We start from the raw sequence: 26215 nt of genomic DNA on the forward strand, positions 1-26215 counted from the left end.
TGAATTGGGTCTGTGTAGAGCTAACAATTCTTAAAAAATTCCTCATATTAGTACTTCCTTTAACCCTTTCCTGTCCACTGTCTGATGTCTAAAGACATTATGATTTAAGGCTGTACAGCTCTGATGCTGGAAGACGCCCGTCAGGGTTCTCTTACTGAATATTGCCAGTCCCCCTGCTGTCGGAGCCTATCCAACGTGTCATCTCATGCACTACTGGCTGTAGCCAGCATATTGTGCCGTTGTATAACAGCAGAAAAAGAGTAAGCCCCCTAGGAAAACCAGGATACAAATTGGATTGGAAAGGGTTAATATTCCAGATCACATCAAAGATGAATACCTCCTACCAGTAGTAGTTGTGAAAAGGCAGAAGATAATAAAATGGTTGGACTAGTGGGTTGAGTAGAAGCGTATAAGGGTCTACTTTGGCCTTGTATAATTTTGCAGTTGGTACAAGCTTTAGAAACAACAGTGATGCCTAAAGCACAGCCACACTTTTAGGTGACTTTAGGTGACGAATAATACTATCTTTGACCATTATATGGCTCATTTTTTGCATTTTTCTAATTCATGGTTTAGTCATTTTCAAAATAGTACCGAGAACATAGTAACACGAAGAACAACCAGGCGCGATAATAAATAAGGGTACAAAGGACCCCAGGCAGGGTCATATACAACAAGTAGGCCTGAGGCATAATAAACATTTAACAAGCAGTAACAGATTTGATGGAACATGTATTAATATTGGCAGGTTATAAAAACCCCCAAAATGAATGAACCTCACTGATACTGAGAATAATGATAGTGGATGGCTCAGAACATGGCATTAGAAAGCATTGGAGAAAGGGAACACCCCGGTATGTATGAGATTCTGGTATGTTGTTAAGGATTCAAATGCCTTCGAGGGAAACCAAGTAGGCGAACAGTGAGCTGAGGACTTTGGGGTATGGGCAATAAATTCCCCCATGTCCTGTATCTGTGCAATCCAATCCTCCAGGGCGTGGTTGGGGTCTCCAGTGGTATTACTGTCTTAGCAGCCTGTAATAAGTGTCGTATGAGGGAGCGCTTGTATATGGAGATAGACGGGGGGAACATGAAGAGTAATGCTGCCTCAGGAGAATGAAGACGAGAGAAATCTGTCACATCATGTATAATGTAAGGTACTGCCATCCATGAATTTCTCAAGATGGGGCAACTCTATGAAAAGACACAGGGACGCAATATCACAGAGAAAAGATTTTAAAGCTCAACTCTTGGGCTCTTGTGGCAATTACTGCCTTGTGGGAGAGGTGAAAGCATCGGGTCTACTAGGCCTCTGGAAACCTCTGGCTTAGCTCTTGCTCCCATGTCCCACAATATGGAATAAGCTGCTGAGTCCATTGAAGAAACAGTATTTTATAAATCACTGATATAGCACATGGGATAAGAGAGGTGGAGAGACACAGTTGCTCGAAGTCCATCGGTGAGAGGTATATATTACAACGACACTGCCTGAGGACGTAGTGATGACAAAATCCATAGAGGAGTTTAAAAGGGGACTTGATGTCTTTCTGGAGAGGAAGGATATTATAGGCTATAAATCTAAGGTTATTTGTTAATCCGGGTATACAGGCAGGTAGGAACTATTAGGGGTGGATCCAGGGAACAGTCTGATTGCCATTAGGGAGTCAGGAAGGAATTTTTTCCCCAAAAGGGCTAATTGGCTTCTGCTCTTGTTTTTTTTTGCCTTCCTCTGGATCAACAACACAGGAGGATAGACAGGCTGGACTAGATGGACATTGTCTTCATTCGGCCTTACAAACTATGGTACTATGTTACTTGATCACAGTGTAAAAATGTTTAAGTTGGTTAAATTCGAAAACAAGGCGTGCAGAAATAGTATGAACTCCTGGAGTGGGAGCAAAGAAGAACCTGACAGAACATGGAGGAATCGTAATGGGTAATGAGAGAAAGACTACGTCAGAGTGAAGCGATCACCCAAGCCAGGAGGAAAGTCAGTGGTCGGAACAAAGGGACCTCTGGAGTCTATTAAAGAATTCTTGGGACCTAAGGGACACAATATAGAGAATGCCTGCTGAACACCAAATGTGAGCTCCAATGCCAATTTTGAGGAAGTCCAAGTCCATAGGACCAAGGATGGTGCGTGGGAGCACACTGATTGTTTTCTGCATTTTCCACCAGTTTTTCTCTCTGCAGGGTTTATCTCTTAAAGGTGTTGTACCAAAATATACTTTTTCTATCTATCCGTAGGATAGACAATAAAAGTCTGATTGGAAAAGGTGTCACTGCAGAGACCCCCACCAATCCCGAGGACAAGGTCCTGTGACCTCCTCTTCTCCTAACTATGGGCTCGATGCACTGACCCGCGGTGACGTGGAGATTGAATAGAGCAGCAGTTGCACGTGCGAAGTACTGCTCCATTCATTTCAATGGAGCTGACGGAAATAGCGAGTACAAGCACTCAGCTGTCTCCAGCAGTCCCATTGAAGATGAAGAGAATTTTACAGCTCATGTGCAACCGTCGCTCCATCAAATCTCCTCCTCACTGCGGGTGGTGCAGCGAGCCCGCAGTGAGGAGGGAAAGGGGTCACAGGACCCCCTTTTTCAAGATCGGTGGGGATCTTAGCAGCAAAGCCCCCAATGATCAGACTTTTATAACCTATCCTGCAGATAGGGGATAAAAGTCTATTTTTGTACAGCCCCTTTAAGTTCTCCGTTTTCCCAGAGCTGGTAGGTGTAGAATTAGAAGGAAGAGACACCCCTAGTGACCATCACTTTCCAAATCACATTATCTAAAATGATGTTTTTTTTGCTGAAAAATTGTGCTAGTTTTGCAAATTATCATATTGACTATGATATAAGCACACGTTTGTTCAAAGTGCAATGACCATGTAAGATTGACCACAAATGTCACCCCAGCGAGGCGTGTATACATGACTTTCATTTGTCATTACCAGTAATTAGCCTGCTATTAATTTACATGAAATGGCCTAGAACTATATTCTAGGGAACAAAGAAACTAAAAATTGCACTTGCAGTATTGCTTTTCTACAATTCAATGCAAAGCAGCTTTTTTCCATTAAAGGGAATCTGTTCATGAGCCCCATAAATTAAAGTTCATAGGAGATGAGGCGATGCGTCTGGGGATGCCTCTATTATACTTACCTTTCTCACCATTCCCCAAAGATGCAACCCCATGCATCCCGTGGACTACTCTGGAGTGTGTTCATGATGAGAGAAGTAGTCCTTTCATTATATGTTTGCACATAAGCAGTCCTCAGGATGCATGGAGTGTCTGCTTTGTGAGCGAATAGCCATGGAACGGTGCGAAAGGTGAGTATAAGAGAGGCATCCCGAGACTTAGCGCCTCATCTCCTACTAACCCAGTACAGTACTTTAGTTAATGGGGCTCATAGGAACTAACAGAGTCCCTTTTACGTTGTTCACATGTAGCAGACTGTAATCTCTCTCCGACTGTCCCATTGATCTGAACAAGGCTTGCGGAAATCCTTGCGCATTCTGCAGAAACAACACTCGCCTGATATATGGAATAGATTTTCAATTGCACAAATCTGTGTGGCTGTGTGGCTGAGTGCAGGGCCCAATCAGAGGCAGCTCTCAGCTATATGAATTCATGAATGGGTGAGTGAGAGCTGCCTCTAATTGGCTGAGGGCTGTGACCAATCAGAGGCAGCCCATTCAGCAGGCGGGGATTTTAAATCCCCACCTGCTGAATACTACAGAAAGCAGTTCAGGAGAAGAGCCGGCTGGACGCGGTTGAACTCCGGCTGCAGCAAAAAGATGAGTAACCATTTTTTTTTTTTTTACACATTTTTAGGATGGTTTTCAGGGAAGGGCTTATATTTTAAGCCCTTCCCCGAAAATTAATACAGCGCTCGCCATGAGCCCATTGCTTTCAATGGAACCAGCTGCATTGCCAGCTCCATTGAATTCAATGGGCGAACATCGTTCTCCTATGCAACAGCTGTGGCACAACTGTGGCAGAGGATAGTGGGCACCGCTCATGTGACTGAGCCCTTTCGGCTGATAAACGCTGCTAGCAGCGTTTTTTTCAGCCGTGACGCTGGCCTCGGTCACGCGATTTGCGGATGCGCATCCGTTATGCGATCCGCAAATCACGCGAAAAAACGCCCGTGTGACTAAGGCCTTAGGAAGCACTGCGACACTTTTCAGCCGGGGATATATATATATATATATATATATATATATATAGTGGCCCAGAACAACGAGGCACCTCAAAAATCATGCTCTAAATATTCTGTATTGTCTTGTATATTGTCTTTGAATGTGGTATGATTCAACATAATGTGTATTGGTGTTTGCAGAAACGAAAGGGTTAATGTCTGCAAATGAGCTATCTCTGTATGGAAATGTATCTTTTCGTGAGTTTGTGGTCACCTGACCCTGTTATATATTAATGTTTGTGGAATGTGAGTGAAGGGCAGTGAACGTTAGGTAGCAAGTGAGTTAGTAAGAGAGTCACTATATGCAAGGTGCAACGAAGTAGAGTGTCTGGAGTTCTGCAGAGGAGGGCATGAGCGAGTCTGCTGTTTTAGGAGAAACTGTGCCTTGCCTTACTGACACCCAGCATGGAAGAGGCTGAGAGGATGGCCTAATAGCTGCTTGGGGACTACTACCCCCAGAGTTCGCAGCCTGGAGAGAGAGAAGAATGGGAGGAGTTGCCAGCCAACACAGAATGCAATGGAACTTGTGAGTGTGTACTGGTAGAGAGCTGAAGAGAAGGAGGTGTGCCGCCAGGACCAGGACCCACAGATAACAGGACTGTGCTGTCTCCTGCCTACCCGAGAATCCTCCCTGTCACACCGCATACCAATCTGCTTATTCAACTGTTGCTGGATGTAAAGTGTTTTTGGACTGTTTATTCAGTAAACGAAGGTTCTGTCCCTTCCCAGTCCTGCTTCTTAAAAGTTATGCCTGTGAGTGGACTGATTTATTTGCAACATCATCTGGATTCACTGCAGAGGGTGGAACGGTGACATCACACGTGACAAAAGGACTTAAGGTAAACCAGTTGGGTTACCCCCATTTTAATAGCCTGCCCTCGGCCCCTTGGACGTGTCCCTGGTTACTATCCGGGTGGAAGACGGTAGAGCCACCGTGACAAGTGACAACTCTACCCCGCCGTCTCCTAGGCAGGAGCCCGCTCCTCAGATGCTGCATATATATATTATACATAATAATGAAGGTGCTTATGCCATTGAGGATGAGTGGAAAATTGCATCATTGATAACCATTTCGAGCTCTGTAATAGTTGCCATTACTGGTTACCACCTTTGAAAAACTAACATTTGTCCAACATTAGTGAATAGTTAAATAGAATATTAAAGGACCACTCCGACGAAAACACATTTTTCCATCCTTGCACCCCTCGCCTGATTGATTGCCTGTCAAACTCTGGAATCTCCCCTTTATATTGCAGTAATTTCCATGCAGATGCTCATCAGGCACCATTGTGATGTTGCTTTCACTTTCATTGTTATTTATTATCAATCCAATGATACATCAGCACAGCATTAGCTAGAGGTTATAACATTTCTGCCTGCTGGGAGGATGGTTAAGTTATCATTACCTCCCATATTCTTCTAAACAAGCTACAGACTATATGTGTGTGACAGGAGCTGTGTGCTCATCATCAGTCACTGTGACAGGCTTCAAAACTGACTAGTTTCAGACAGCATATACCCAAGTAAATCTAAGCTGGTCGGAATTGAGATCACATGACTCTCCCGAGGAGAAAGACCAGGAGTTTCACATGCAAAGTAATAACTAAACAAGGTAACACTAGTTGATTTCTATATACAAGGGATGCGTGTGTGTGTGGTGGTGGTGGGGGGGCACAATGAATGCAAAAAAAAAAAATGTCTCCGGAGTGGCCCTTTAAAAAAAGTTCACACAAATAATTAATTAATTTAAAAAATTTTTTTTTAAGAGGGTACATACTTTCATAATCTAACGGTTCCCCACCTGAGTCAGCAGGAGATTTGCTGCGACGCGTTGGTGCTGGGCTCTTGGCAGAACTTTTAATAGCACTAGAACCTGGTTTTGCATTCTGTGGTGGAGTTCCTTTCATCACACGACACTCTGAAAGGTGAAAATGAAGAATCTGACTGGCATATAATGATAAAATGCAAATGCTTATTCATCCATGGTTGCGCCGCGTTCTTGAAAAGCAGAAATTAATTAAAGATAGCAAAAAAAAAGCAGGGTAAAAAGTGCACTGAGATTTGGTCGAGCACAAATAAACCGTCTGGTACCAACATATATGATTTAGATCAAGAAATAAAATTAAATACATTCCAACATATTCCCCCTCCGGCCCTGAATGTGCCAGACAACAAAATCTGTTTGCTCCTCGATTTCCAGCCGTGGAGTTTGCTGTGAGGTCATGCAGAATTTATATTCAGCCGCACAATGCCAGGTTTTCACACTAAAGTGCAGGGATGAGATAATACAATCAGCAGCATGTCAGCACGCTCCCCCAAAGCCGTGATATGCTTTGCTGCACATTTGTCATAAGAAACATAGCACAGTAACACGGTTCTTGTAAGATGTGTTGGAAGGAAAGAAAACTGTCAAATTAGCTTCTCTACAAAATAACTGCTGACTAAGGAGATTAGTTCACTCCGACCACTGCCTGTCCAGCTGCGGTTAGGATAAGCCTTCCAAAAAGTAGGACAGGAAATAAAACACCATAAATATGTTAGTTATGAAGTCGCTCGAAGTCTATATATCTGGCTCCTCCATAATTGTCATACATGTCATGTCTTTGATGTGGATGCACTGTGCAAAGTATCTTGTCTGCTGTTGTGTGCATTGCACAGTTGCAGCATGCAAGAGGTTAATGTCTGAAAGTGGCTGGGATATGTCTGGAAAATGTAACAAGTTTGTCTAGTCACATGATGTTGTATGATTGTAAATAGGAGTGATTGAGAGGTGTGGTTGGCTCTTTGTCATCTTCAACAGTTGAGTTAAGAGTGCCGGCCACATGGGGGTACCTTCATGTGATGGAAGCAGAAGAAAGAATTCTGATGTTCCAAATCCCAGGAACCGCCTGTGAGGAGAGTGAGAGAGCAAGGAGTCCGCCGTGCAGTGTCTACTTCGAGAATACTGAGTGTCAGCGGAGTGTTGTGTCCCCCTCTGGAGTTATTCAGAGTCCCGGAGTGTGTGTGTCCAGGAGTGGAGCATTACAGATAACTTAGACTGTAGGCCCAGTTTCATCATGTGTTCTCCTCCCTGACCATCTACTGAAAAGCTGTCTTTCCTGAACATGCGAGTAAGCTGTTTTGTCTTCAAGTATACAGTAAAGTTTACTGGTCACTGCCCGTTCCCAGTGATTGAGTTTTCAAACTCAATTTGTGAGTGTGGACTCTCTTTATTCTACCGCCGGAGAATCAACGGTGGCGTCACACGTGACAACTCATCTAGTCCACTACACTTATTCAGGTCACCGCTGTCCCAGCGTTGCCTGGAAGAGGCCTAGCGGTGCCTTGGCCGAGGTTCTGTGTGTCCCTCCAGGGAGGAGTCTGGTAGAGCCACCATGACAAGTGACACCTCTACCCCCGCCAGCTTCTCAGCGTGGGTCTTGTGTCTCGGTCGTCGTGGGGCACCACAGTTAATTGGGTGTAATATGCTACTAAATCAAGTGTGTGATAAAGGAAGGAAACAAAACCTGTTTCTTCTAATTACACACTTTGTCAAAAAATATTAACCCCCTAGAAGAAGTTGTCGTTTTGCTGCAAAACTCAGCATGCAGTTACATCTCAGGCAGATATACAAATGATTAGAGCTGTGGTGATTAGATGAACAGTCTTGCCACCTGAGGACCTAAAAGTGGTTCCCCCCTTGGCCTATAGAAAGGCTCTCAGAGGCTCCTTGTGTGTAGTGACCTCTTTATCCACTTGTGTAGAGCTTGTTGACCACTAGACGCCTCTACGATACAGAGAGGAGATTTCACCCCGTTACCAGTTTGAGAGGGGTACATTATTGGAGTGCGAGAAGCTGGGCGGCCGTATCGTTGAATTGCCGCCACCTGGGCTGTTCTGACCAGACTGTTAGGAAGTGTTGGGACCAGTGGATGCGTGAGGGCACACAAGGTGACCGGGGTCAGGACGCCCTCACCAGCCACCAGTAAAGAAGATCGACTGAGTGTCCAACAAGCACCAGCAGCTCCAACTGTTCCATTGTCTGCCATCCAGAGACAGGTGGCACTATAGTTACACCCCTGTGTCTGTCGGAACCATTTCCAGACTCTTGGCTGAAGGTCATTTGGTCTCACCACGTCCATTACATGTACTGCCTCTAACACCCACCCACTGTCACCTATGTTTGCAGTGGTGTCATGAGCAACGAAACTGGCTTGCTACAGAACCGGGTTGTCTTCAGCGACGAATCCGGGTTTAGTTTGGGTGCTGACAATGGTTGTGTTCGTGTCTGGAGACCTCAGGGTGAGCGAGGTCCCACACATCCCTGATCTCACGTCATCCAATCTGTCTGGGATTACATGAAGAGACAGAAGGATTTGAGCAAGCCGACATCCTCAGAAGATCTGTGCTTAGTTCTCCAAGATGTTTGGAACAGCCTCCCTGCCGAATTCACTCAAAAACTGTGTGCAAGTGTTCCTAGAAGAATTGATGCTGCTTTGATGGTAAAGGGCGGTTACACCAAATATTGATGTTAATATGCTTTCTCTTTTCTTCATTCACTTTGCATTTTGTTAATTGACAATATAAACTATTAACACTTCTATTTCTGAAAACATTCTTACTTTGCAACATTTTTTCCACACATGCCTAAAACTTTTGAAAAGTACTGTAGTAGGGCTCCAGGGCCCGGTAATGACTGCTACCTCATCAACTCTATAGCTATGCCACTGCTTCTACCTCGTGAAGTTTTTTGCCTTCCTCTGAATCAACCTTGGGGAGTAATAGGCTGAACTAGATGGACATATGTCTTTTCTTCAGCGTTACACATTATGTTACAATGTTATACAGTCATACTTTATCTCTGCAAGGGGGGCCTACGTGCCCCCCATGATTCTACATACTATAATATGACATATGGAAAGTAGTTTGCCTAGATTAGATAACTTCTTTAATTTGCCCTTTAACTGTATTGCCTATTATATGGTGTCTCGACTTACCATTTTCATCCAGGGAAAAGTCATCCTGAGCATATCTGAATTTTTCTGGGCCACAGGCAATAAATACATCATCTTCACCAAAGAAATCATGCAGACAGGTCACCTAGAAGAAGAAGAGATGCAATTGAGCAGGCAGAACATTATGGACACTGCTTTGCTTGTCTCGGAGATTCTAGAATATAATACTAGAATAATAGAAATATCATAAAGGTCCTTGCAAGTCATTGAGTATCCAGTTGTACGTAGTTTGCAGGATTGTAAATACAAGTAGCTACTCACCAAATAGCTGTTCGTACAGGAGGATGGAGAAGAATCCCTACACCATACTATATGTGGACATCACGCTACAGGACGTTATTTCTTCTTATATAACATACATCCCATGCTTCCAGCATCACATATGTGCCAATAATAGTAATAATTTCATCATCTATGAAGTTGTTGGGGAAGCATCTTAGCAGGGAGAATGTATAAAGCACATGCATTCCGTGATTTTAGCCATATTTTTTTCCTCCTATCGATTCCCTTTAAATGAAATTAGGAATGTAATATTATAAATAGAGATGAGCGAGTATACTCGCTAAGGCACATTACTCGAGCGAGTAGTGCCTTAGCTGAGTATCTTTCCGCTTGTCTCTAAAGATTCGGCTGCCGGCACAGGTGACAGGTGAGTTGCGGCGGGGAGCGGGGGGGAGAGAGGGAGAGAGAGATCTCGCTTCCTCCCCGCTCTCCCCCGCCACTCCCCGCCCCTGCGCTGGCCCCCGAATCTTTAGAGACGAGCGGGGAGATACTCGGCTAAGGAACTACTCGCTCGAGTAATGTGCCTTAGCGAGTATACTCGCTCATCTCTAATTAAAAAATGCGCACAATATTTTCGCCTTACTGCGACTTTATACCGAATTATAGAGATGCCCCACAGAATTGTGATCTTACTAAAATCTGAAAAATCTGTCCCTTCTCTGTCAGTAAGAGAAATCACGTAATCTTGTAGACCGTGATTTTCACGGTGTCATAACGAAACTAAATCACGCCCATCTGTTTAAGCCCCATTACAACCTCCATAGTAAATCACATTTTTGTAACATTCATCATCAGAAAGCCTTCATTTATATGTAAGACCTTACTATATTTCCTTTTGCGTTACCCTCATTTTTTTCTATGACTTCCAGTTTTTTGGGTTTTTTTTTAAGGGGGCAATGCTTTGTAATGTCGTAGAACTGTGAAATCACATTGTCACGCCTGCATATCCAAGGATCCATGCAACATCTGATTTACAAAAAAATTCTTTAATAATAGGATCTCAATGAAGTTCTCACCCAGAGAAGCCTGCAATTCACCCCTAAGCCCCCCCCCCCTTTAGTAATCGAGGAGTTAATCATCTTAAATGCTGCCTTGAGCTTCCAGCTCAAAATGTCTTATGGCGCTGGGATGTGAGCTGATAACAGATTATTGCTGGTGGAAGTAAGCTACTAATTTGATTCAAATTTCTCCGGCTCATTATACTGTGTATTTATAGCGATGCTTTCCAGAAGCCTAGAGGCGAAGAAGATCTGAAATTGCACATTTTGTCTGACTTAGGAAAACAAAGAGAGGCTGGATGAGGGACCTCCCATCACAGCGAGGCTGTCACAAACAATGGCAGCTCAGTCATTAATAGTGGCGCTACGCCTCCCACATTGTAGTATTCCCATCCTGCCCTTCACGTCAATGAGAAGGATGCCAATGATCACCATTATGTCTACAGAATCACGGACCGGCAAAGATTGCTCACCCATTCCCAAGGACTAGTAGAATAGAATATGAAATGCGTTGTGGAATATGTTGCTGCTATGGAAATAACCAAAATAAAATATGTTACATTGAAACAAAGTTGACCATAATGTTTACAAATATTTAATTGCAACAATACAAGTGATTTCAGTAATGGATGTGCAGACTGTCAATACTACTGTATGGATTATGACTTGCAGGGCAGCGGTCACCAGCTGGAGGATATTTCTCACAATCGGTGATGTCTTTTTCTATGTGCTCCCTTTTACGGATTTCAAGTTTTGCAATATAAAATTAAAGATTACTGACACTCAATATTGAGCACTATCAAGCACTTGCAGCTGTAGAAAAGGCTTGACTTTTCCATGTTGGGCAGGAAAATCACCAGAATGAATGCATAAAATTCAAGTGCTTCCTTAAAAATGTGGCTTTAATTCCTTAATCCGTAAAAACAGTTTCCATGGTGTGTATATCATAGATGCCTACGCGTTTCTAACGTTACCGCTCTTAGTCACGGCAGGGATAATCGCCACCTACAACCAATTTAAGGCTACATTTATAGAAAGAAAACAAGTGCAGTCTCCATTCTAGGTTTGCTTGGGATCAGAGATGTGAATCCACTGTGGACTGGTTACTGTAAAGTACAGCCTCCTGTTATTACTATTTTCTGATACACTTATGGTTTTCCATATAATCTGCCCAATTCAATGGCTAAAGGGGTGTCCTATCTCAAAATGTCATTGCATAGCCACAGGATGTGCAATGAAAGTTGGAAAGCTACGGGTCTCACCTCTGGGACCCTCACCTATCTCTAGTTCTGCCCATGTGGCGGCTAGGGGTGGCTAGGGCTTATGGAAAAAGCCAAGTGGGTATTACTATTCTGTTACATAAAAGTCAATGGGAGTTACAGAAACAGTGTAGCATATCGAGTGGATGTGCCATAAAGGTCTGAGATGGGTATACCATTTTAATGGTATTACGGTGCTGTAGGCATATATCTACTACCCAAGGTATGACTAATGGGCTAATGGTTTGCCGAAATCCCAAAAGGGAGAAGTTGAATAAAGGTTATCAGATAAAGAGCAGAGAGTTAGGAGAGTACAGTTTGCTAGCCAAATGACTCTTGTAGTTTTCGGTTTGTGGGTTTGATTAAAAATGGGTCAGATTGGCACTTCATAGAAATATAAAATGCAATATAAAGTATGTCATATACTGGGGTACTCAAGTGTTTCACAGAAATGATAATAGGATATCTCATCTTCCATCTTTTACATGTGCAGCCAATATGTTTGTATATGCCTGATATATTTGCTAGAACATGTATCTGATATTTGTATATGTTACTGGTGTTCTTTATTTTTAGGCGTGTTATAGGTCACCAATCTTTTGGTGTCTTTATAGCAATGTGTACTATTTCAGTCAATTACATGTACATGCATGTACCATACTTGTATATATTGCCTACATGGATTGTTTTAGTCCGGAAAATTGCAAACCAGATTAAGTGCAAGCAATTCAAGTTCTATTGCACATAACTACAGGCACAGTGGTACAAAAAGCTTTATGGTTGCGTCACTTTAAAAAGGCACAATACTCTTATGGGTTGCGACACTTGGATATGGCACAGAATTGCATTGGCTACAGTTCCGCATAAGGTGGCATTGTTACTTAAAGGGGTTGTCCCGCGGCAGCAAGTGGGTCTATACACTTCTGTATGGCCATATTAATGCACTTTGTAATGTACATTGTGCATTAATTATGAGCCATACAGAAGTTATAAGAAGTTTTTTACTTACCTGCTCCGTTGCTAGCGTCCTCGTTCCCATGGAGCCGACTAATTTTCGCCCTCCGATGGCCAAATTAGCCGCGCTTGCGCAGTCCGGGTCTTCTGCTCTCTTCAATGGAGCCGCTCGTGCAGAATGCCGGCTCCGTGTAGCTCCGCCCCGTCACGTGCCGATTCCAGCCAATCAGGAGGCTGGAATCGGCAATGGACCGCACAGAAGAGCTGCGGTCCACGGAGGAAGAGGATCCCGGCGGCCATCTTCACCGGTAAGTATAGAAGTCACCGGAGCGCGGGGATTCAGGTAAGCGCTCCGGTAAGCTTTCTTTAGGTCCCTGCATCGGGGTTGTCTCGCGCCGAACGGGGGGGGGGGTTGAAAAAAAAAAAAAACCCGTTTCGGCGCGGGACAACCCCTTTAAATGTTACGAAATGCAACTGAACAGTATATAACAAAGAAGAAAGCTGCAACCTCCTAAATGGGTCTGACCCAATGACTGTTAATTCACACGGAGCCAACTATTCTTTCAATTCTCCTGATTATCATGCAGTCATTGCTCACCTCGATCTAGGCCCTGAATCACAAGGGCCATACTTATTCTATTTCCTCTAAGGCCTCGTGCACATGGCATGCACGGATTCCGTGTACATGTGCAGTACAGATTTCTCCGCGCCATCGCTAGGCAGTGATACTGATCCCGTGACACTTCTGCAATGGTTATTGCGGAAGTGCCACGGGACAGAAGGGATTCCATTTATTTCAATGGAAGCCGTCCCTGCATATAACGCTCTAAGGCCTCATGCACACGGGGCAATTTGAATTGCGGATTCCCACGCTTGCCACAGGTGCGGCCGATCCGCTGCTCAATTTGCACATAGATGTAAAAGCATCACTACTCAGACCAAAATCACCTTTTCCTGAGGCCAATCCACCCTTTCTCAGAAGTTCAAGCCTAGACAGTCTTCACAGTCCTCTAGGCCCCAGGTCTAATTACTATAAAAAAAAACACCCAGTTCCAGTCAGCACTGCATGATGACCATCCACACTCTTATTACTTGTATAGCGCCAACGTATTCGCAGCACTTTCAGGTAATTTATTTATTACCCCCCACTAAGCTGGGTACTCATTTTACCGACCTTGGAAGGATGGAAGGCTGAGTCAACCTTGAGCTGACTACCTTAACCAAGCGGGGATTGAACTTACAACCTTCAGGTCGTGAGCGAGAGCTTAAGACTGCATTTCTGCAGCCTTAACACTCTGCGCCACACAAGGCTCTCTGTACTAGTCCTAAACCTCCCCTTTTCGTCTACACCTCACATTGTGTGCCCTATTATTTTCAGCCCCATAACTTGCAGCAGAACGAGCCCCTTTATGTTCATCCAAATTTCCCTGATATGAATTGACCTTCAGCTCCATAAATTTCCTTAGATCATGACAATGTGAAGACAGATACATGGCAAGACCGCTCAGACATGGGGAAACTCAAGCAGATTAAATAAACAGCTGTTATTGCAGTGCACGAGGTGTCATGTCTCACCAGAAAGGTCAATGCCCTGGGCACTGCCATGCTGCTAAACGGGTTACCCACCATACACATACTGTACTTATCTATTGCAGAATTAATAATTATACTCATTGCTGCCTGCCCTGCTGTTAGTAATTACCCACTGCCAGAAGGAATGGCTAGAGAAACTGATGTCATCGTTGGCGCAGAAGCAGGATTTTTAACCCCTCACAGAAAGTGTTCAATTTACACTGACCTTCATAGACATATAAAAGGTTACACACCAGCAGCTCTACACGTATAGTTGACCCAAAATGCCATGAAGGAACAATTTGCATATCTTTACCTACTACTATGCTTAAATTAAAGGGAACCTGTCTGGAGGATTTCAGCTCCCAAACTGGCACCAACCTGCTATCCAGGATGGTAATAAGTTGACAATGATAGCTTTGTATACCCTGGCTAAGGCAAGATAATGTAGAACAAGGACTTTAAAAACAGCACACACTATATGCAAATTCACTGTAAAGAGTCCTGGGGGCGGTACCGCTCTTCTGAAGAGTCTCACTGGCTGGTCCCCCTCCTGGCTCAGTTGATGTTCCACGGGCTGAGAAACACCATCACAAACCAGCTTCAGTGCATGCGTAATGCACAGATGAAGCTGGCGCCATTAGACCTTACTTCAACATTATCCTGTATCGGATATAAGGTCATCTTTGTCAACCTACTACTATCCTGGATAACTGGTTGGTTCCACTAAGGGGGCCCAAATCCTCTTGACAGGCCCCTTATCAACCTATGTTTTGCATAAGTGATGAGAATGAGTGATCTTGCAGTGTACTTTAGTACTTGGTACTTTTTGACTCAACGGCGAACAAGAATAAGCATTAACAAGAGGACCAACAATGCAGTCTATATGGAGGGATTTCTGACAAATCAGTTTTCCCTTGTGTGCAAAGTCTGCAATGGACTATGGATTGGTCCACATCTTATGTACGGTGTATTGTTTATCCTGTTTATATGTTTTTATGTGCTCTCGGGACAGGAAGGTTGATCGGTGATCAGGTGCTGCCTACTATAAGGGTAGGCAGAGTAATTTCCAGGCAATGACCCTGATGATGAAAAGAAATGTTCAGAGAGAGTTCAAGGAGGGTCTTGGCAAGAAAGACGATGGGTTTGGCCCACTGAACAAGCTTGGGATGAATGTGGCTTTGGAAATAGTCCACTCTAGGGACTAGATCAGTGTTATCCCAATTCTGGTCCTCACGACCCCCAACGGGCCATGTTTTCAGGATATCCTATAGAGAGAACGCCTCTGGCAATGTCTGAGGCACCGACAATATCTACTTCACCCGTGCAACACTGAGGAAATCCTGACTTGTTGAGAGTCATGAGGACTGGAGTTTTGGAAGCACTAGACTACTTTGACACCTAATTTGTTGCAGCACCTCACCCAGTTTCAACTTTTGCACCCAGGAGAAAAGAGGACAGAAGTTCTTTGTTTATCCCTTTAATCCTATGGCCTATTCTGGACCAATTTTGGGGGGAATTTTCATCTCTGCTTTTCAAGAGCCATAAGTGTTTACTTTTTCCGTCTACTTGGCCATTTTTGGACTTGTTTTTTGTGCAGCGAGCTATGGTTTTATTTGCAACATTGTTTGGGTACATGTAATGCAGTGGATAACTTTTATTACATTTTTTGGGAGGCAAGGAGAGAAAACGTCAATTTATTTTTTTTTGACAGCAGCATAATCATGCAGCATAACTGACATGATAATTTTGTTTCTGTGGATTGGTACGATTACGACAAAAGCAAAATTCTATATTTTTTAAATGTTTTTTTCACTTGTGGGGTTTTAATTTTTTTAACTTTTTTTTTTAAACAAAGAGGAGAAAGTGCACAGGAGGGTTTTTTTTCTTACCATTTTTGTTACTATTTTTATTTTTTTCCACATTTTTTTATGTCCCTATATGGGACTTGAACCTGTGATGCTATGCTTGCGCCAATAATTTACTGCAATGCATTATCGCTAATCGTTATCACTAATCATAGTGATCAAAGGCCATCACAGAGGGTGCTCCCTCCCTCTGTGAACCCTTTACATGCCACAATCAACATTGATCACAGCATGTAAGGGGTTCACAGCGGGGATCAGCGTCCTCACTGATCCCTGCTGTTGCAGCAGGGAGAGTGTCTGTCTGTAAAAGCTGGCTCTCGCTGCAGATGGCTGGCTCAGCCTTTGAGCCCATGCCATCCATAGGATGCAAGTTTACATCCATTCACGAGAAGTCCTTCACAGTCAAGACATACATTTACGTCCTGGGGTAGGAGGAGGTTAATAACGTTGCCTGCTGAACAGCACTGCTGCTGTGGAGTGGGTTCCTCCCGTGGACACAAAACAGCGGGGCCTGCAATCACTTTTAGCCCAGATGAGTGTGCACACTATGCCAGCATTGTTGACCACAGCAAGAAGACAGGTGAGTGCTCCGATTTCTTAGGAAAACCTCCTGGCCCCAGAATGCTGAGAACTGGCACTGGCCTACCATCGTTAAATATATAAACCAAATTAATTGAAGGACCAGTTCTGGTTTGCCCATTTATAAAAAGGTGACAATATATTTTTTTGCATTTTGCACAAAGGCATATGACTAGCGCTACATGGCAACTTTGGCCATGGCAGGGGTCGCACAATGCCATTGAACATAATGGAGTAGCACTGCGAGCCACAGGTTGCCATAACGGTGACCTAGGGGATACAAAAAGTCCATGGAGCTCATAGCTTTTACACTGCAAGGTCATGGCAACCTGCGATTCAATGGCATGGTGCGGTTGCAGGGCTGCAGAGCGATCTTTGGTCATGTAACTCCTCTTACTGCCGTGTAGTCCTAGCCTTAATCTTTTTGGACAGATGATGAACATGACTTACATGCGTTTGGTGGAAAATCCTTTTATGTTTTCTATTATAGAATTTGTGTAATTGGATTAGTAACTACAGATCAGCTAAGCAGTGCGCTTTGTAAATAGCTTCTTGTTGGCAAGCAAATAAATGCTGCAAAGCAGAGAAGTTATAGGAAATTCACTTTCCTGCTGCTAAACAGACGCCACGGCGAGTTTATTATGGACGGTATTGGCTCTGGCATAGCCTCAACTTACAGAGTAGTATATACCAATTGTTCTACTTCATAGTGGATGTCTAGTTGTGGACTAATGAATATGTATATTATATATATTGTAGCAAGGGGGTACTCTTGCCTCGGGATCGCTGGTCTCTCGTACCAGAAATGGCGCACCACACGGGTAAATACGGCTCAGGAATAGCAGATATCTTTGTTTGGCTCCTGCCAGCATTTATTGCACAGCACGTCACAGCATAGCACATCATATCACACAATGTCCATAAGCACCCCAACTTGGGTGGGAGTCCAGGGGCGTCATCCCTGTCGGACTCTTTGCCTTTTCAGGCCACCAGCCTGCAGCACCTTCCTATGCTGCGCTGGCCCTCCCTCTCTCTCTCTCTCCTTGGTAGGAACTGGCTTTTTATCTTGTTCCTGCTCCACCCCTTGGTTAACCCTCGCACCAGAAGTCCTGTCTCTGGCCCTCTACAGGCCCTTCTGTGTAGTGCACTACTACAATATATATATATATATATATATATATATATATATATATATAGCCTACCCGTTGGTTGTTTTCTGTTAAGCCATTGCTTAACGAAAAACCTAAAAAAAACACTTTTGGAGTTCGCCAAACAGCATGTGGCAGACTCTCCAACACATGGAAGAAGGTCCTCTGGTCAAGGTATTAAAGCCGCTCTCCCACTGGACACTTTTTACCATGATTAGCATGCCGTTCAGGACGCCACGCTAAATATAGTACAACGCCACCATTGGGGCCTCATTTCAATGGGGCCTCGCAGACCAGCGCTTGAAATGCCGCAATTTTCAAGCGCTATCTGCTGTACTGTCACGCTTTTTAGCGCTTATTAACGCACCTCATCACCCATCATACTGATGGGATGTGTTTAAAAATGCTGCCAAGTGTTGTAACAGACGGTCGAAAATGCCGCAGTTTTGCGCTGCGTTTTCTGAGCACGTGTTATAGCAGCCTAAGAGCTTAAGCAAATGGGCGGGTTTTAGTGCCATTATGCACCCGTGAAAATCACGGCCGCATAATGTGACGAAGCAAAACCATTGATTTTAATTGTCACGCAGGATTATCGTGCGTTATTACTACTCGCAGGAGAAGATAGGACTTGACATCTTTCTCACGGTGTTAACTACATGGGAGAAAGATATGGCAGGACCTATCTATCTTCTAGCTTTTTTATTCAAACTTGCGTGCAATAGCGTGGAGTTCGAATAGTCCGAAAAAGAACCCAAAAACGGTTTATGCGCTAATACTCTCCATAGCGGCTTGCGTATTAGTGCATGCGCCCGTTTGTTTTTGCCCTAAAAGTGAACTTTTTTGGCCAACATTGGACAGATGTGGTGCAAACCCAACCCTTGCCATCACTGCAAGAACACCAGTGGTGGTGGCAGCATCATGCTATGCGGAGGCTTTTAATCTGCAGGGAGTGTAAAACTGGTCTGGAATGAAGGAAAGATGGCAGTAAATATAGAATACACCACAGTTCTTGAGGAAAACCTTTTTCTAATCTGCCAGAGATTTTAAACTGGGACGGAGGATGACCTTCCAGCAGGGCAATGGCCCTAAATTTACCGCTAAAGCTGCACTGGAGGGTCTAAGGGGAAACGTGGAACTATCTGCCAATAGTCTAATCCAAGCCCAGACCCCAATCTAATTGAGAATCTGTGGCACGACTTGAAGAATGCTGGACATTAGGGATCCTTCACACGGAACGAAATATCACACAACAGTGTTGCGGTATATGCAGTCCCTGAATTCCTGCGGATTTTGATGCAGAATTGCCGGTAGGCTTCAGCTATTTTCAAGTCAGCAACAAAATCCTTTAAAAAGGCTCCTATTTACTGTCTCTGTGGACAATTCCATCACAGTAATGTGTAATATCTTGTAACTAAAAAGGCGTTGTGGTAAATCCGTCCCTTTTTTCTATGCATAAGATATGCTTAATTGTATTTCCTGGTGGAACTCCGTCCCATTCCAAGATGTGTCTATTTGTATTCCTTGTGAGCGGTGCCTGTAGTCAGATACACTAAGGCTGCAATGTGTAATGTTAAAAACAGCAAACTGCATAATTGGCTGCAGTGAATTACAGCTATTATGGAAAAAAAACCCGCTTGACAGTTTCCTCACGTCTGCTGCCGGTTATTCAGCAGGCAAATTTCTCTTGGACAGCATCCAATTCAACTCCAAAGATTCAGAAGACAGCCGTCTCCTCTATAATATGGGGAACTGAGGAAATACGAGCCAGGAGCTTCCTATGGGAGGGTAAAACCTGCTGCGCAGCTCATCATTGTCAACTAAAATAGGACTAGTAAGACCTATAGAAAATATAGCGTCCACCCCCAGACGAAGGCATATATGCCGAAACGTACGGCGGGCCTGAGACACCCTAGACAACTGAGCTAATCATGTCTCCCTTATTATATTGTAACACATGCATTTATACTATCTTTATATATGCTGCTTTATTTGTTTGCACTTTAATTGATATTATATGTATGACCTCTTGTGGGTAATATACTTATGCTTATGTCTTGGGATTCTTCACCCATGGCTCGGTGTTGTCACGTCTCAGTTAGCACATGGTTAATTATTTGCCAGCACACCTAGTTTCTGTATCTTCTATCCAGACTAGCCAGGGTAAACAGCCCCTGTGCTTTCTTGTCCAGGTTAATTAGTCCTGCTAGTGTCTGAGAGGTGTGGCTGGAGAATGACAGAACTGTCAGCCAATCGGGTTCTCCCTCCTCCCTATAAATTCCAGCTCTTCCTGCCTGGGAGTTGCCCATTTATTTCAGTGATCCCTGAGCAGTCAGCCTGCTCAGAGCTTCTGTGGTCTGGCTCCAGTGCTTGGGTTTGTTCCTTGTTTGTATCCATTGTTTGTCTGTATTTGTTTTGTTTTTTACTGTCAGTTGTATGTTTCCTTTATTGTTCTGATATTGTTGTATCTGTTCACCTCTGAAGGCTCCCTATAGGGACATTCAGGGCCCATGAAGAAGACAGAGGGGCGGCCTTTATCGAGGCAATTACTCTGCTTGCAGGCAGGGACCCTTCATCTCCCTGTTAGTTTAGGGACAGGCTTCCACCTTTCTGGAGTTGTCCTCTTTGTCCTTCTGTGCATGGTGAATTACAACTTCATCCAGTGTGATTGTCACCCTGGGCCCGTGCTGAGCGTGTGCTCTGTGCCACATGGTCGTGATATACAGGCCTTCACCTTCCTGCAGAGGTGCTCTCTGACCGTCTGCATCTAGCCACCTGTACAAGTTAGTTCCCGCGGCCGTCTTGGCTGCATTCCCCATACTCTGTTCTTGTTGGCAGTCCAGGACGGACGTGACAGGTGTTTTTCCTATGGTCACTCATCTTTTTAGATATTTTTTAATGTGTTTACAATAAAATATTGCTTTAATATGTCATTTGTGTGAACTTTTTTGGTTGCTGGTTTCACGAGGGTCATGAATGACTAAATGGCTAACAACAGCAACAACAAAATAGTATTAGATTAAAAGGGGTTAAACCTGAAATGCCAAGATGCATAAAACAGGACAACTCACATTGGTCATAATTGCTTTTCATGGTCAATCTTCTATGCAGTACAAGGAGAATACCTGTAGGAGCCATTACTAGGCTTTTCTTCACCATAGGTTCAAATATCCTGGCCACAACAAAGGGGCATGCAGGCAAACACTGGCATCCACATTTGGGGCACATGTCCCGGTAGTCACCCCCTTAGTAATGCCACTGCCTGAAGGACATTGTAGAACTAGCTTTACTGAATAAGGACATCACCTTTAACCAGGTTGCTATAAACCAAAACATGGGCCATGCTCTGTATCGAAATATCCTAGCCACAGCAAAGTAGCATATTGGCAATAACCTGGCATCCAGCACTTGGGGCACATGTCCCGGTAGCCATCCCTTCAGCTTTGTCCCTACCTGAAGGACGCCGTAGAACTAGCTTTACTAAATAAGGACAATACATTTAACCAGGTTGCTATAATCCAGAATATAGGCCTAGCTCTGTATCTAAATATCCTGGCATCCAGAACTTGGGGCACATGTCCTGGCAGCCATCCCCTTAGCAATGCCGCTGCCTGAGGGATCCTGGTAGAGCTAGCTTTATTGAATAAGAACATTACATATAACCAGGTTGCCATATCCCGAGACCTGAGCCTTACTCTGCATCTAAATACCCACAGCAAAGTAGCATGCTGGCAACACACTGGCATCCAGCAGTTGGAGCACATGTCCTATAGCCATCCCCTCAGCTATGTCCCTGCCTGATGGACCCTGTACAACTAGTTTTACTTAATTAAGACATTACATATAACTAGGTTGCTATAATCTAGAACAAGCACCTAGCTCAGTATCTAAATACCCTGGCCAAGCAAAGTGGCATGCTGATAATATGCTGGTATCCAGCACTTGGGGCACATGTCCAGTAGCCTTCCCATAGTAGCTCATCTATGCCCCTACCTAAAAGAACCCTACAGAATTGGCTTTACTGAACAAGAACATTACAGATGGTTATACTCCAGAACAAGAGCCGTTCTTTTGTTGTTAATTGTACTTATTGTCTTTCTGTTTGGTTGTCATTTGCTCCCACATTTGTTGCGACTGATCACTCATGTAAATTAGTTAATTGTTAAGGCCCACTTACACGGAGCGATGATCACTCAAAAATCGCGATCATTTAAGCGATAAACGTTGCATCTAAACGCGCGGCCATCGTGACTTTTCGTGCTCTGCTACCTGATTGTTAAATTCAGTCCAACCTAAAAGTCATCGGTCGCCCTTATCAGTTCTCCACGGGTAGTGCTGATAACATTGTTTCCCATCGGAGAACAAAGGAACTGAAAGCAGATAAGAGCCCTCGGGCTATTTACTGCTTTCAGCTAAAGGCTTCATTTGCACGCTAATAAGCTATTAAGTAGCTGAGTAACTACTTCATAGTTTATACAAAATGATCGCTCAAAGCTGTCATTCAAACTGTGGTTTGAGTGATCTTTAAGCGATCATCGCTCCGTGTAAATGGGTCTTTACTAAGATCTTAAAAGGATTTCACTTTTAGGAGATAGTGAGCCTAAGGCCTTAGTCAGACGGGCGTTTTTAGCCGCGATTTGCGCATGCACATGCGTCCGGCGATTTTATAAAACCATTGCTTTGCAATGGTATCGGACACATGAGCGCTTTTTATGCGCTCGTCCGATAAATTCTAGAACAAAAAATCGCAGATCGCACCTATCTGCGATCTGCGATTTCTGTTCTCTTCTCTATATGCGCTCAATGGGGCCGGCGGCAGCAGCGCCGACCCCACTGAGAACATATAGAAGACAAATCATTCTTCTCTGCCACAGCTGTAACAGCTGTGGCAGAGAAGAACGATGTTTGCCCATTGAATTCAATGGAGCGGCAATACAGCCGCTCCATTGAAAGCAATGGGCTGCCGTCGTGCGCGGGGTGAATTGTCGGGAAGGGGTTAAATATATAAGCCCTTCCCTGCAATTCATCCTAAAATGTGTTAAAATAAAAAAAAAATTGTATACTCACCTTTCCGCTGCAGCCGGAGTCCAGCCGCGGCCGCTGTCAGTTCTCCTGAACTGCTTCTCGGCACTATTCAGCCGGCAGGGCTTTAAAATCCCCGCCTGCTGAATGATCTGCCTCTGATTGGTCACAGCCCTGACCAATCAGAGGCCGGTTTCACTCACACACCCATTCATGAATTCATGAATGGGTGAGTGACTGCTGCCTCTCAGCGCTGAGCCAATCAGGGGCAGGTCTGACTCACATCCATTCATGAATTCATGAATGGGTGTGAGTGAGGCATGCCTCTGATTGGCTCAGCGCTGAGCCAATCAGGGGGCAGGTCAGACTCACACCCCATTCACACCCACTGCAGGATGGCCGCACGGAGCTCCGGCTGCCGGGAGAAGGTGAGTATACAATTTTTTTTTATTTTAACACATTTTAGGATGAATTGCAGGGAAGGGCTTATATATTTAAGCCCTTACCGACAATTCATCCCGGGCTCGCCCGCAGCGCATTGCTTTAAATGGAGGCGGCTCTATTGCCGTCTCCATTGAATGCAATGCGCTGGACAGCTCCGGCCCGTTTCTAATGAAACGCGGCTAGGAGCAGATTTTCGGGCGATTTGCGGGCGACTTGCGCGCAGCGGTCACGCGATTTGCGGATGCGCATCCGTCATGCGATCTGCAAATCGTGCGAAAAAACGCCCATCTGACTAAGGCCTAACTATGAAGATCACCAAAGGTCTGATTATCATTACAGATGTATCAGAATTTAATAAAACTTTGAATGCATTATGATAACTTTCTATGCCACAGTTTATATATCATTTTACTTGCTTTACAATGGGTTTTGTCATGTTAAGATAAGACAATAGCTTTTTCATGGCTTAATGTAAGATTTATCACAACCAAGCTTTGCCGCATCTGTATTTGTTTAAAGGCCCTTTTAGATGGAATGAAACTCATTCAAACGAGTATAAGCGCACGATATCATTCAGTGTAAATGGAGCCAACGACCGAAAAGATAGTCATTCTCTTTTCATTCATTCTTCATTTTATGCAGGCATAGAAATCATTGTTAGCTCATTCACTTATTGTTCAGTTTAAATAACGCTCATTCAGTCATTCTCATTCAGATATGCGGCAAATGTGGACGACTGAGCGAGCAACGATGTATCTGCCTGTATAAACAGGCTGTCCAAGCAAACAAGCGAACTCTGATGTCATTCGCTCGTACACTCGTTCAAATGATAATGGTTTGGGGTAAACTGAGCCTAATTTTAGGGCATGTTAATTTACTAGTGTCCCAATATAGCTTCCAAAGCGGTAATCTCAGTGACAGATGCACATATACCCTGTTTCCCTGAAAATAAGACATACCGTGAAAATAAGACATAGCATGATTTTCCAGAATTTTTGAGGATGCAAAATGATTTTTCAGGCTTTTTGAGGATGCTTGAAATATAAGCCCTACTCCAAAATGAAGCCCTGCTAACAGTTAATTAAAAAAGTCAATTTAAATAATGTCCAGGCAGCTATACATGTAAAAAAGTTAAACCTTTTTGAACAAAAATTAATATAAGACACTGTCTTATTTTCAGGGAAACACGGTATATCTTGTCAGAAAAATATGCAGGTCTGCCTGAGCACCGAGATATATTACTAAACTCTACTCCAACGTACATGTCAACCAGGAGGTAATTACAGTCATCTATCAAATGCAGACACTCAGCTGTTTTCTACGCAATGCCTTCTTAATGCAACTGGCAGGGGAAAAGGAAAAGCAAAGGGTTCAATCTAAAAGAATGACAACAACAAGAAAAAAAAATTACTACTCAAAATCAGACATCAGCCCATTAGACAAGAGTCCAAAACGCGTCAGATCTCGTCACTCGAGTATCTCCATAACATCCTTATTGCTCGCCTTGTTTGACAGATGTTTTGACAAGTAAAACAGTGGCTGGGAAATTTCACACTTCAAAGCCCCGCCGAATGAAGGTTTTACCTCTTTTAGAAATAAACAAGCAAGTTCAGACTTTTTTCCTAGAATGCTACGTTTCAAGATATTGCCGAAGCTTTTCACATCTTCCCTTTATTCAAGACAAATAACTTGTAAGAAAGCTGTCAGTTCCAAAGAATATGAATAATAGAACGGGAATTTCAAGGGATTCTGTCACTTTGAACATGCAGTCTGATGTGTGAACAGCGCTTTAAAGAGTAGGTGGAGCCGACCACTTTCATATACAGTTCTGTGGGGAAAGATTATGCAGAAATTGTAATTTATTCCTTTAAATCCCTGGTTTAGGAGTCCAGTGGGCGGTCCTACTCACTGACAGCTATCTGAGGATGCACATAGGCTGTCACTGAATTGGACCGCCCACTGGACTCCTAAGCCCAGAATGGGTGGATCAATATGTTACAAGTTAGATAGAGTCTTTTCCCACAAACCACAGGGTGATTAAAAAAGAACGGTGCAAAAGTAAAGCCGATTTATCCATACTTCAAATGACGCATCAGAAGATCGCTACTTCACAGAAGTGATGGGAGGCGTTTTTGACGTTAAAAAAGCCTTGCATCGCAGTGAAAATGCACACTGGCGAGCACGATATCGGGCCAAGTTTCTTGGCACAATATTGCACTCGTATGTGAGTAGGTAGCCTTAGTGCTTGCTTACACTACCATTACTCTGCTACATTGTCAGGGCTTATTCAGACGACCATATATCGGCCGGGTATTCACACCAGCCTATATGCGGCGTCTCTCTCTGCAGGGGGAGGAGGCTGGAAGAGCCAGGAGCAGTGCACTGAGCTCCCGCCCCTCTCTGCCTCCTCTCTGCCCCTCTGCATTATTTGCAATGAGAGGAGGCGGGATGGGGCGGGGCTAAGTTCTGATAATTAGCTCCGCCCCCACCCCGCCTTCCCTCATTGCAAATAGTGCAGAGGGGGTGGAGAGTTGGTGGAGAGGTGGCGGAGAGGGGGCAGGAGTTCAGAGCACTGCTCCTGGCTCTTTCAGTCTCCTCCCCCTGCAGAGAGAGACGCCGTATATCGGCCGGCATGAATACGCGGCCGATATACGGTCATCTGAATAAGCCCTTGGAGCAGAGAAATTAAACTTGTTTCAAATGGAATAAACAGCCATCTTGGAATATGTAAAATATTCTCAGTGAATCATCACAGAAGTGTTTTGGAGATTTGTAGTAATAGCATCTATGAGAGCCACCATATCATTGTAGTGTAGATGTTGTACCACTTTGGAGAGGCATTCCAAGCTTATGAGATCTCACATGTATTTATAACAGGCCAAAAATATGCATTTTG

At 44.0% G+C, this 26215-nt stretch overlaps 1 protein-coding gene across 1 annotated transcript in view; it reads right to left on the reverse strand.

Annotated features, from left to right (window-relative positions):
• DCX (doublecortin) overlaps positions 1-26215 on the reverse strand; it is a 127429-nt gene that overhangs the window by 19454 nt on the left and 81760 nt on the right. The window contains exons 4-5 of the mRNA XM_066579873.1: positions 9179-9281; positions 5980-6120 (exon numbers count right to left, since the gene is read on the reverse strand). Coding sequence (XP_066435970.1) covers positions 5980-6120; positions 9179-9281 — 244 coding nt within the window. The remainder of the gene's footprint in view (positions 1-5979; positions 6121-9178; positions 9282-26215) is intronic.

This window comes from Eleutherodactylus coqui, chromosome 10 (assembly GCF_035609145.1).
Source record: "Eleutherodactylus coqui strain aEleCoq1 chromosome 10, aEleCoq1.hap1, whole genome shotgun sequence".
NCBI lineage: Eukaryota > Metazoa > Chordata > Amphibia > Anura > Eleutherodactylidae > Eleutherodactylus > Eleutherodactylus coqui.